Raw genomic sequence first — 12,755 nt, forward strand, 5'->3', positions numbered from 1 at the left:
CAGCTTCGGTAACGAAAAAAATACATTCTTGAGGAATTTGAAGGAGGGGTTTGCAAAAGGTTAATTGGCAGATCATCATCCCATCAATGTAGATTGTATACAGTAAAGACCCGTTTTTATCAGCCCCTTGGTGAATTTTAGGCTGATAAAACGGAGACATTGATAAATTCGGAGCATAAATTTTTCTTTCTTTTTAAGAAACCGAAGCTCTTAAAATATTCTTCTTTATCCCTAGCCTCATAACCTTTCCTGATTATTTAGCTTAAACTTCCTTTAAGGGGCTGTGACAACGCAAAATTGAAATAAAAAAAAATTTCGCATATTTTGGATCTCTAAGATAAGAAATATATGCTCAAAAATTGATTTACTCGAATTCAACTTGGTTCGTCTGCTAAAACCCACCAAACTACCAACTATCAATTTTCATATGAAGCTGATAAAATCGGGGATACATGAAATCGGATCTTCACGGTAGTGGAATAAAACATGGGGTTTGTTAGGTCAGATGTAGAAGCTGATAGAAAAAAGAAAGGATGACTATTCGAAGAAACATTTAAACTTCCGTGAAATGGACGAATTCATCACATTATCATTCATCTCCTCTACCGTGCACAATGAATCAATACGCTTATACTATAAATATTTAAAAAAACTACAAGTTGAAATAATGTTCCTTTCGAAGCGAATCATAGTCGTCTTTTTATGTCATTATGCTACAAGCACTGACCTATATAAACTAGCATCTGTATACTTTTATACCTATTTGTTTTTGACAACCAGAATACTTGTTATAACTTTGAATGACTTCGATTATGCGCCAAAATAAATTCATAGGGAATCATACAAAAAAAACTTTTCCGTTGTTAACGGATTTTTATAGATAATTCTAACGTTTCAATACAAGATCCCCTTTCAAAATAGTAGCCGAGTTTTGTGAACGTGAATAATTGCCGTTGTCTTGAGTTTTGACCGGAAATATGCACAACAATTGTGTTACTCATTCCACCAAGTTTCGTTAAAAGTAAGGAACTAATTGTTATTTTTTCGTCAAATTAAGACGAAACATTCAGTTGAAAAACATTAAAATAATGTGACTCTTAAGCAATACAAACATGCGTTGGTGTTCAACTGAAGCTCCAGCGATCTTTTTTGGAAACTTATAATACACTACAGTGAGCCACCATATTCAAATGCCACGTGCTAAATCCCATGGCCGTTGTCACTTTGTTTTTTGCCTTTAATTGAATTTTTAATCTCTTTAACATTACAACATTTGTAGTCTCGGTTATTTAATTCATACCTCATCCGCAGTCTTGAATTTTCATAGTTCGTATTCTGATTTCTCCTCCGATCAATTCCTCTTCCTACCGTGATCCGATCAGTACATGGCCAGTCTAACTAACATTTCTTTTTTTTCTCCCTCAATATCACATTTCTCTTCCTGCACCGTGCACAACACAGGTCATGGTGATGAACGTCACCTCATTGCTGAAAACTGTTAAGGCCGTCGAGGACGAACACACGCGGGGTACCCGCGCAATGGAAGCTACCGTCGATGCCATTTCCCAGGAGATCCGTTCGATGCAGTACGCCCCCGACATGCATCGGGCCAGCATGCAGCAGCTCTCGCGGCCGGAAGATTTGATCACAGTGACAAAGCACGTAACGGCGGCCACAGCCAAGGCGGTGGCAGCCGGTGCTTCCAACCTGCAGGCGGACATTGCTGCAGCGGCCAATCTGGGTCGCAAAACGATATCCGATATGCTGGCGGTATGTAAATCGGTCGCTTGGTCCTGCGCTGAGACACAGGAACTTCGCCAGCGAACGTTGGACGCTGGATCGGCCGTTGCCATTGCCTACCGGGATCTGCTGCAGGGGGTATTGGCTCACTGCAATGCCGACGAAAGGATGCTGCTGTCGCGCCGGGTTGCCAAATGTGTTACCGATCTGGTCGGGATGGCACAGCTGCTTAAAGGATCGGACTGGGTGGATCCCGAAGATCCGACGGTGATTGCGGAAAACGAACTGCTGGGAGCGGCTGCATCCATCGAAGCGGCTGCGAAAAAACTGGCCAGTTTGCGACCACGGCGACAGGCTGAAGTTAAGGTGAGTTTTATTTGTGTTTTTAGATGATAGAAATGATGGATAGGAAAGTGATAGTGAAGCGTAAGGTAGAGTTGGTGATTGGGTCTTGTCATAAATAACTGCTGTCTAAACATTCTTCTTGGATAATTTCTGTATTTCTTCTGGTGGAGGGTGATCCCGGTGAGATATGTTTGATATTCTTGGTTGTTAAATTTCATATTATCACCCAGGAATCAAACATATTATTACTGTGATCATCATTGATCTTCATAAAGCGCAGGCGTAAATAACCGATGGTAAAATTTAAAACGTTTTCGTACTAAATTGTAGAAATTGTTTTTTGGTTCTTGGATTTTTTGATTTACATTAGGTAGTTTTTATATCTCTACTAATAGCGGTCATATCCCCAACCGAATCAATCTAACGGTTACTCTTGAATGCCCCCCATCTAGGAAACGGACGAGAACCTGAACTTTGACGAGATGATTCTGGAAGCGGCGAAGGGAATCATGGCAGCTTCGTCGGCATTGGTACGAGCGGCGAATGCCGCTCAGCGAGAGCTGGTCGATCAGGGAAAAGTTGCCCGCCGTCCGCTGACTTCTTCGGACGATGGCCAATGGTCGGAGGGATTGATTTCAGCCGCGCGACTAGTGGCTGCAGCCACTCACAGCTTGGTGGAAGCTGCCCAGCATTTCGTGCAAGGCACCGGTACCGAGGAGATGTTGATTTCGACTGCCAAGCAGGTGGCCAGTTCTACTGCTCAGCTGCTAATCGCATGCAAAGTAAAGTCCGACCCTAACTCGGAAACTGGAAGGCGATTACAAGCGGCCGGTAATGCTGTTATCAAATCGACCGATAAGTTAGTTCAAGCGGCACAACAAGCGATCGAGGGGGAAGAGGAACACACTCTTAAGCTAAACAGAAACATGGTTGACGGAATGGCACAGGAAATCAATGCACGATCGGAGATTCTGATGCGCGAACGACAGCTGGAAGAGGCGAAGAATAAACTGATTGCGATTCGTCATGCTAAGTACCGACAGAAACTAGGTGGTGGTTTCACCACTGACAGCAGCGACGAAGGCGGAATTCAACCGCCAACCTTCACCGGTTATCAGACTCCTTCTCCGAAGCCACACACCTTACCAAAACCAGGCACCTACTCGCCATCGCCAGTGGCAGGTGGACCACCTTCTTCCACTGGAACTTTTCCGCGTCAGCAACAACAATCCACCACTAGCACAGTGACAAATACCACAACCTTCCAAAGATCACCGCTCTTAACAGCCAACGCCGTTCCTAAACCGTACCAATCGGATAACCTGAAATCGCCAACGGCGCTGGTGTCACCTTCGATACTGAATCGTTCGTACGAAACAACCCGGGTGGAAAATTCCAATCTGAACGCGAGCAAATTCAACCGAGCACAGTTCGATGCGGCCGTGCAGGATTTGCAGACTAAGGTTCAACCCTTGAGCACGTTCCGGGCGTCGCCAAATCAAACGCAACAACAACAGCAAGCCAGTTATGGGACAATCGCGTCCAACACAACGACTGCCACAAGCAATGGAACAGGAGCAGCACCACAGAATTATGAAGGATTCACTTCGAGGTAAATAATTTAGATTCCATCGTATTTTACACATTGCACAACATTGCACGGTCTTATCACGCATCCCATCTAGAGATCAATGCTGTAAACAGGGAATGGTTTATAACAAAACAATGTAGAGAATGTAGCATGATTACAGTCGATAACCTTTTTTAGTTTCTGCTTTTTATACAAAAATAAACGATCGATCGATAGGGTAGTAAATCTGTTCGATAACTGCAAGACAATCTAACCTACCGTTGAAGAGTTACTAACGTTTAAAATTGGATATTTCTGCCCAACATTCACAAAGGGGTCTGAAATGAACCACGTGTACGGGTAGCAAAAAATAGTATAAACTCATATATCTCAAACGACGTAAGATGGAAAGTTATGATGTTCCACAAAGTTGTAGATTACTACAAACTACTTTCTTTTCTAATTTGAAAAATGCGAAATTCAACCGCATGGCGGCGCTAGTGAGCTAAGTAAATTTAAGCTCATACGCCCATTTGTACAATGGTAAAAGATAACGTAATCTGATGTTCTACGATGTTGTAGAGTATTTAAAAGGCTTTCGCGTCTCGTTAAAAAATTGGAATTGTGGCGCATGGTTGCTCTAATACCATAATACTCATATATTAACACGCCCCTCTCTGAAACGGCGAGAATAAATATAATTTGATATTCTGGTTGAGAAGTACCATTTGAAGAATTATACTCCTAATTCGCTGTACAAGAGTAGGGATAATGGACTTTTAAAGAAAAACATTTTAAGAAGAATACAGTTTGATATACCAGAGGAGGAACAAGTTTTGATGAGAAATTTCACAGCAATCTTAAAACTAGAGATAAAATTTGGTATACAAGATGGAGAAGAGTAGTATTAATGCAAAAAATTACCGCTACCTCCAAACTATGAATATAGAATACGAATTTGATTTTTGTAACGCAGGCTTATGCTTGGACAAGACGTTCAGGGGATGAGCAGTAGGGTGGGGCATTGTTATATGGAAAAACGTAATCTTAACCTAATCAACTGAGCACAGCACTTTTTTGGTTCCATTTGGGGTCCCAAACAACTGGGCAAAATTTGGGGTCGATTGGATTTGACCCGGCGTAGCGCATTGCGTTTAAAATTTGTATGGAAATTAGTATGGGAAATCCTACTTTTTTGCATTTTCAATTTTACAGACTACAATTTTTCCTGCAGTATACCAGCAATTAGATAGAAGTGTAGTCCAGGATATGCTGAACAACTTTGCCGAAGGATGCATGGTGCTAGAATGTCTCTACAACAAGTTATAGCTGTTCAAAGTTCGATAGATCGAATTAATTGCCAAAAATCATTTTTTTGCCAACACTGCGGGTGATTTTTGGCAATTAATTCGATCTATCGAACTTTGAACAGCTATAACTTGTTGTAGAGACATTCTAGCACCATGCATCCTTCGACAAAGTTGTTCAGCATATCCTGGACTACACTTCTATCTAATTGCTGGTATACTGCAGGAAAAATTGTAGTCTGTAAAATTGAAAATGCAAAAAAGTAGGTTTTCCCATACTAATTTCCATACAAATTTCAAACGCAATGCGCTACGCCGGGTCAAATCCAATCGACCCCAAATTTTGCACAGCTGTTTGGGACCCCAAATGGAACCAAAAAAGTCCTGTGCTGAAAAAACGATCATTTTGCCCCACCCTAATGAGCAGTCTTATTTTTTATATTCTTATTTACATAGAGAAGGCAGCAGTTGTACTAGGGACAGAGAAAGAAGAGCAAAACTTGCAACTTTCGGGCAAACGGGAGATCAACGATATAGATTAAAGCCCCAGACTAGTAAAAATTCGAGAACCAGGTTGACGGATGGTATTCTTCGGATCTGCGGGGAATCTTTCTAAAGTAATCAGACCATCGGGTGGCTCTCGCTTCAATTTCCTTTTATGCAGGCATAGTCGTAAGGGAGATGGCCGTCACATAGTTGCATTAGTACCAGAATGCAGAATGGTCGGCTCTACTAGGTAGGACAGGGAACTTCTAGAAATGAGAAATGGCGTCACAATATCAGGCGCACACCCAAACAATGTGCTCGATGTCGTAATAGCCCTCCCCACATACGCACAAACTACTCTCTGCAAACCCAATACGCCACAAAAGGCAAGGCTTCGTTGATACCTTCGGGATAATAGAATGCCATCGTCCAAGTTCCCCATTACTCTACGAGGTTTGCCAACTGTTGAGTGTCCTCTGATGACAGATACTGAAAAATTCGTTGAAGCAACTTGGTCTTTCGGAGATATCACCTTCTAATGCCTAATGAGTCGATCTTTTCATTGCCCGGGATAGAGCAATGCACAGTGGTCCCAAAGAGCAAAAAAGGGTTTTTTTAGATTGCGTCAAAACGGTTGACTTTAGCAATATGGTGTCTTTGAGAAAGTTTCTTGGAGTAGAACTCAACTTCTTTCTGTCTTATCAGATTAATGATTAATCCCCCTAATAGTGAGTTACGAAATTTATTTTCTCCAATAATTCAGATAGACAAATACTTACTTCAGCAAAGTTGTAGAGAAACTCGTTACAAACATTTTACCCGAAGACTTTAACTCTCTATCTTTTAAGATTTTTGAGATATGGGACATTATTTGTAAAAGGCCCCTTAAAAACAGTTTTTTTCATCATAAGTTTTCTTCTAGATTTTTTCCATTATATAAATGTTCTAGAACATTGTTTGGACTATTAAACTGCATTACTTTGCCGAAGACGGAAACTTGCTATCGCTAGTATGTGTGGAGATATTCACGTTTTTTGATTGAAAATAGCTCTTTTTCCAATGCCGATAACTTTTAAACGGGCAAAAACGGGCAAACCACTTTGTAAACGAATTAAAGTGCAAGAAAAGCACAACAAATGCTGGAAAAATCAGATCTCCCCAAGGCGGCCCTCTATGGAAATACTGGAGCCTAAGTTTGTCCATACTAGAGCTGTTCCGGCATTAAATACATCACCATATATTACTGTTAGTTTTTTTATTTCGATTATAGATGTTTTAACCTTAAGGTCATTCGCCTCTTCGGATTACAAAATCTCTTATGAAAAATTTCTAACCCTATGTGCGGGGTCGGGACTCGAATCCAGGTGCGCTGCGTACAAGGCAATCCATTTACCAACTACGCTACACCCATCCCCTACTGTTAGTTCTGAAATAAAGGGTTAAAGTCGTAATAATTATCCTTTCTTACTTTTGTAAGCACGTCTTGAGTAAATACCCAAGCAACCAAAAGGGATATAAAGGAACTACATAAGCTTTTCGTTTTAAGTAATTTTGCAATACGTTTTATGTTCTAATAGCGGGATAAGCAGTTCTATTAAAGCTTGAGCAGCTTGAAAGTTCGCTAAGAACTTTTTGTGAATTTGAAAGTGAGCTTTTTAAGTATTATCCGAACTTCTGTTTGCTTGGGTCAAAAGTTACAGTTGTTCAAAAACTCAATGCATACGCCTGACACCGGAAACTGACAATTCCCTTGCGCCTACTTCATAACAATGGCGCAAGTGCAACCAAACGGCGAGTAATCAATTGCATTTGATGACGGGATGAGACAAACTTCAGCTCAAGTATTTCCATAGAGGGCCGCCTTGGGGAGATCTGATTTTTCCAGCATTTGTTGTGCTTTTCTTGCACTTTAATTCGTTTACAAAGTGGTTTGCCCGTTTTTGCCCGTTTAAAAGTTATCGGCATTGGAAAAAGAGCTATTTTCAATCAAAAAACGTGAATATCTCCACACATACTAGCGATAGCAAGTTTCCGTCTTCGGCAAAGTAATGCAGTTTAATAGTCCAAACAATGTTCTAGAACATTTATATAATGGAAAAAATCTAGAAGAAAACTTATGATGAAAAAACTGTTTTTAAGGGGCCTTTTACAAATAATGTCCCATATCTCAAAAATCTTAAAAGATAGAGAGTTAAAGTCTTCGGGTAAAATGTTTGTAACGAGTTTCTCTACAACTTTGCTGAAGTAAGTATTTGTCTATCTGAATTATTGGAGAAAATAAATTTCGTAACTCACTATTAGGGGGATTAATCATTAATCTGATAAGACAGAAAGAAGTTGAGTTCTACTCCAAGAAACTTTCTCAAAGATACCATATTGCTAAAGTCAATCGTTTTGACGCAATCTAAAAAACCCTTTTTTGCTCTTTGGGACCACTGTGCAACGAGAGGTGACCCAAACAAAGATAATCTGGTAAGGTTTTTCCGATAACGTAGGACAAGGACTCCCGTATCTTCCACAAAAAATAAGGGAATTGCTTTTAGACTTCATCGCACGAAGAGCCTCGATAGTGATCTGTGGGCAAGGTGTCGATGATCCCAAGGGTATACTGAATAGCAGCTAATTCGGCGACGTAAACTGAAGCAGGATCATTAAGCTTGAATGAAGCGGTGACATGTCAGTGTAGAACATTTTGTCACAATCCACTTCTCGGAATATTGGAAATCACGTGCGGGCGTATATGGTCCGCGATTCCACGAATCTCTTTTTTCGTGGATGTGTAGAAAAATCCAGTTGAATCAGAAGTATCTAAGCAACGGACACGATCGGGATTATACGAAGAAGGATTGATACTCTGTGCAATGTAGACGAAGTAGAACAACATAAATCGGGTTTGGGCATTAAGTTCGATGAGCCCCTCGAAATTTTCAATCAATAACGGGTTCAAGATGTCGCATCAGATGACCAATCAATATGAGAGTTCCCAAAATCGCTTTTTCAACGGGAGAATGCCCGCCGGCATTTCGAGGATCATCGTATGGGTCGAGTGCATACAACCCAAGGTATTGCGCAAGCAACGATACTGAATGCTCTACAGTTTGATGAAGTGTATGTTCGTAGCGAAGCGAAAACAGAAACTCTAGTACTTCATCACCGACAATATCGTTGTTTGGTACAGCCTAAAAATACCTAGAAAAAACGACCGGCTCAGTTTTCTCCGTGGAGAACTCGATACTCTGCTGAAGAGCCCAAGCAACATGTTTCCTCCTGTGGTTCATCACAGTCGCCTTCGTCAGTAGACATGTTAGTATAGATGTTCGTAGAGACCTGTGGCATAGCTATCTTTAACATTTCTGCAAAAAAATCACTCAGAGCGTCCCTGAAGGGAACGCTTAAGATTCTTTTCGTGCTGTTTGTACGCGGGACATGTCGGGAGATCATGCGGGTTTCCGCCACAGTAGAGACACTTTTCGACATCATTTCCACAGGATGATCCGCATCCACATGATTCCCACCGCATTTCCCACAATGGGCCTTATTTCTACAATGGGAGGCGGTATGCCCCAACCGTTTGCAATTAGTACAGGTAGACGAACCTTGTCAAAGAGGATGTAGTTAGGTGGAACCGAACCGGCAAAGGTCACCCGATAGGAGTCTGAGTTGATATATGTCCTCTTTCCGTCAATTGCGACTGATGCTGAATGCAAACGCTTGCACTCCAGTATCTTTACTGGTTTAAGCATGAGGCTTTTAAAACAGCCAACAGCGTGCGTCAGCAGGTCCCTGCAATTCAAATTTGAATCGTAGATGACCCCGCAGGCTTCAACCTTGTTAGCTGGTATATATGCTCTGTACTCCTTCGTGAAGGGCTCGTAGCCAGAAAAATCGTTTGCCTGATCCGCCAGGATAACAATTTAAAATATTCCGTAGAGTGTATTGTTTGCAACATAATGCGCACCACTGTTCCATATAATCATTCACTTTATACGTAAAATGTTGTTTATATTTTTGTTTGTAAACGATTTTGTTCGTTCAGATATGTGTAGTAATTTTTGTTAACATTTGTATATATGTAACATAGGATTTAGGTAGGCCACCGCTCTCCTTTCGTTGAAATAAGTGTACTGCTATGCTGCGCATGGGTGATGGCAGCTATGCGGCGGTACGTTTTTTAGGTGTTGGTTGTTTGGTCGAGTGCGGAAGGCGGCCATAATAATTAGTGATGAACCACAACAATAGACAGGCGTCCGTTTACAAGTTTTTTGGAACAATTTTCCCCCACTAGAATAACGTTTCAGTGCGCGCGTGTGGCGGCAAGCTAAGAGATTCCCGTCGAAAGTGCCGGCCCGTGGTTCGGTCAAACGTTTTGGTGGTGCAGGATCGCCGTCCGGAGAAGCTAATTGTAAAGGAGTTTTCGCTTCCTTGGCTAATCGCAAAGAATCCTAAGCGCCCGCCCTTCTCTCCCGGCCGGTCGGAAGAAACCGTCCACCTTCCCATCATTGTCAGCAGCAGTGGATTGTAAGAAATGACCAGCAGTGAAGAATTGAGGGAGAATACGCGGTAAAAGTAATTAATTTGTTTGTTTACTTTTTTGTTTGTTTACATACGAAAAACCGAAATTCTTGTAGAGGCAGCTATACCGCCCTGACAAATGGGTCTGCCTGGCAAACCAGCACCCAAGTAGTGAGCAAACCGCTAGTTACAATTAAAACTATTTATCACCACCTGCAGCTTATCAGGGTGAATTTTCGATATTTCTTTTTGTCTTTGGCCCGAAAGAAGATCGCGTAAGGCCCGGTGGCCGAGCATGGATAAACCTTGAACCGGGGAGCCGGTTTTATGTCAACATCCATCTTACTTTGAGATGAACCACTGTCAGGGGAAGTCATTTTTGCACGGGCCTATTGCCCAGTGAAAACTTGTATTATAGACAAGACTGGGTAGTGTAGTATTATAGCGCTACTTAACTTGTGCATATAACGGTATCCAGAGGGCTTACTAGAAAAACAATGCTTCACTGCTCACTGACCAGATAACGGTCAACGCGCAGAAAAATACTGATACCTCGACGAGGCGGAGAATGCGCACGATAACCTTAACAGCGGATTATCTCTATTCTTTTTAACGTTACGCTGCACGGGCTGGAAAGATAGACCGATCGGTCCGAGAGTTACAGAACGAGTGTCACTCACCTTTCTCTGGGATGCTTGAACCAAATACAAATGTGTATTTGGCTGAACCAAATTGCTCAAACTTAGTTTCAAATGAACGGTATAACGCTCCCATAAGCTGCTATTCAATTTTTGGTCGATTCGACCTCTGGTTCCGGAGTTACGGGTTTGAGAATGCCATGATGTCTAAATGGTGTAACACATGCTAAAAAGTGTCCAACATTACTTGGATTGGCGTTGACCACATTGGCCACCTATGACGACGGTTCTTGATGCCTCCCTGAGCTTCCGGAGTTCCTGAGCTAATGTCAAAAATTCGCTGGGAAATGAATTCTTGGCCGATTTTTACAAACTTGATTTCTAATGATTACAGTACTCCCATGAACTGCTGTTGAGTTTCATTCATATCTGACATTTGGTTCCGGAGATGAAGCTTGGTTACTACTGTTACATAGGAATTTTCCACATCAACCGGCATAATCGTAATATTTCAAAGGTTTAAAATCTATTAACCCCTTCATGCCCATGTTGTTTGTGGACAACAATGTTTTTACACAGCTATAACTTTTGATTGAAGCAATGTTTGCTTACAAAAGCAAGTTATGTTAATAAATGTGACTACTACCTTTCATTTGAGAATTAACCCTTTCATGCTCAACTTTTGTGGCATGTGATTGAAATACACTGTCATGAATCTGTTGTGGGATCAACAAACTTTTCTAAATTTTACCAGTGGATTCATAGCTTCACATCGAATAGGTAAATGAGAGAATAAATTCTATTGGCTGTGTTCGAAAGAGTACTTATTGATGTTTTAATAGACAAGTTATCAATGCAGTGTCTCTAATATCTGCTCATTTTAATACGACGTAATCTGCCAAATGGTTTACTAAATCGTAATTCCTTCAAATATCGCACGGGTACCTGTTTGGCGTTAAAGAAATTCTTCGCCAGCGATTTGTTTAGCTTCATACACACCACACGGCATATTTCTATTTTTTTTCACGAGACACAAAAGCCTTTTAAATATTCTACAACTTTGTAGAACATCAGATTAGCCATCACCTTAGTTTTTCTCACAGGCGCTGCCGCGCGGTCGTATTTTGCGATCTTCAAATATGAAAAGATAGTTGTGTTTAGTACTCCAATACTTCGTAGAACATCAAAATGGGCAATCTCTTACCGTTGTACAAATAGGACTACTTATTATAAATTAATTCGTTCACTACCGTCACCATCCGGAGAAATATTGAAACCTTCAAGTGAAAATTCCTCTACAACTTCGTGGAAGATCATAACTTTCAATTTTACGTCGTTTCAGAGATATGAGTTTGCCCTAATTTTACCCTGCACTTACACGTAGTTCGCATACCTTTGGTCACAGGGGTAAGTTTGATCAAATGAGATTTTTGTCAGTAACGTATGATAAGGTGATTTTCTCTAACAAAATCTTGGAAACAAAAAATAAATAATATTCTCAACTTGTTCAGCATCTATCGACAACGATTATTTCGTCATTTAATGTACCTTTTGTGAACACAAATTCAAATTGAAAAGGATACAACTCTCATGCTTCGTTTCAATCTGTACAATCAATCCCTTGTATATAATTGAAATCAATCAACTTCAATTGAACTGATCACTTAATACCGTAAAACCGTAAATATTTTTGTCCACTAGTTCATTTTAAAAACCCGCGGTTTTTGTTGATTACTGTTTAAAGTCGACTATTATTCTGAAAAAGTTCGAGAAAAGTAAGCTATATCCTTCTAAGCAATTTTGTTCTCTCTCGAGACATCACAATATCGGGCCATGAAATTGCCTGTAGATATGCAATTCACACAACATTTGAAGCGTTATTTTTCATTTCGATACACATATTTTGCTAATCAAAGTTACCCCGAAAACAACGAATGAAACTATACAACAACGTAATTTTATTTTTATAGAAAAACGAAATGAAATGCCCAAAAATTAGAAAAATTAGGCGCTTTAACCTAGGCTTACTGAGCCAGGGCAAGGTGTAAATACCTCTGTCCCATCCCAAAGGACCAAAGGAGTGACATTGACCTTCTTAGCCAAGTCACTCCCAACGATTTATCATATCCCCTTTAAACTGAAAAGGTCGGTACGGTT

The 12,755-nt window shown here is 40.8% G+C and overlaps 1 protein-coding gene across 12 annotated transcripts in view; it reads left to right on the forward strand.

Moving 5' to 3' along the window:
• The window catches only part of LOC131693853 (talin-2), a 202,212-nt gene that overhangs the window by 186,854 nt on the left and 2,603 nt on the right, over positions 1-12,755 (forward strand). For 11 of the 12 annotated variants that reach the window (XM_058982063.1, XM_058982065.1, XM_058982064.1 and 8 more), the window contains 2 exons: positions 1,462-2,106; positions 2,538-3,697. In XM_058982063.1, coding sequence (XP_058838046.1) covers positions 1,462-2,106; positions 2,538-3,697 — 1,805 coding nt within the window. Of the gene's footprint in view, positions 1-1,461; positions 2,107-2,537; positions 3,698-12,755 lie in introns of those variants that run through there. The other variant, XM_058982074.1, reaches the window with a different exon arrangement.

This window comes from Topomyia yanbarensis, chromosome 3 (assembly GCF_030247195.1).
Source record: "Topomyia yanbarensis strain Yona2022 chromosome 3, ASM3024719v1, whole genome shotgun sequence".
Classification (NCBI taxonomy): domain Eukaryota; kingdom Metazoa; phylum Arthropoda; class Insecta; order Diptera; family Culicidae; genus Topomyia; species Topomyia yanbarensis.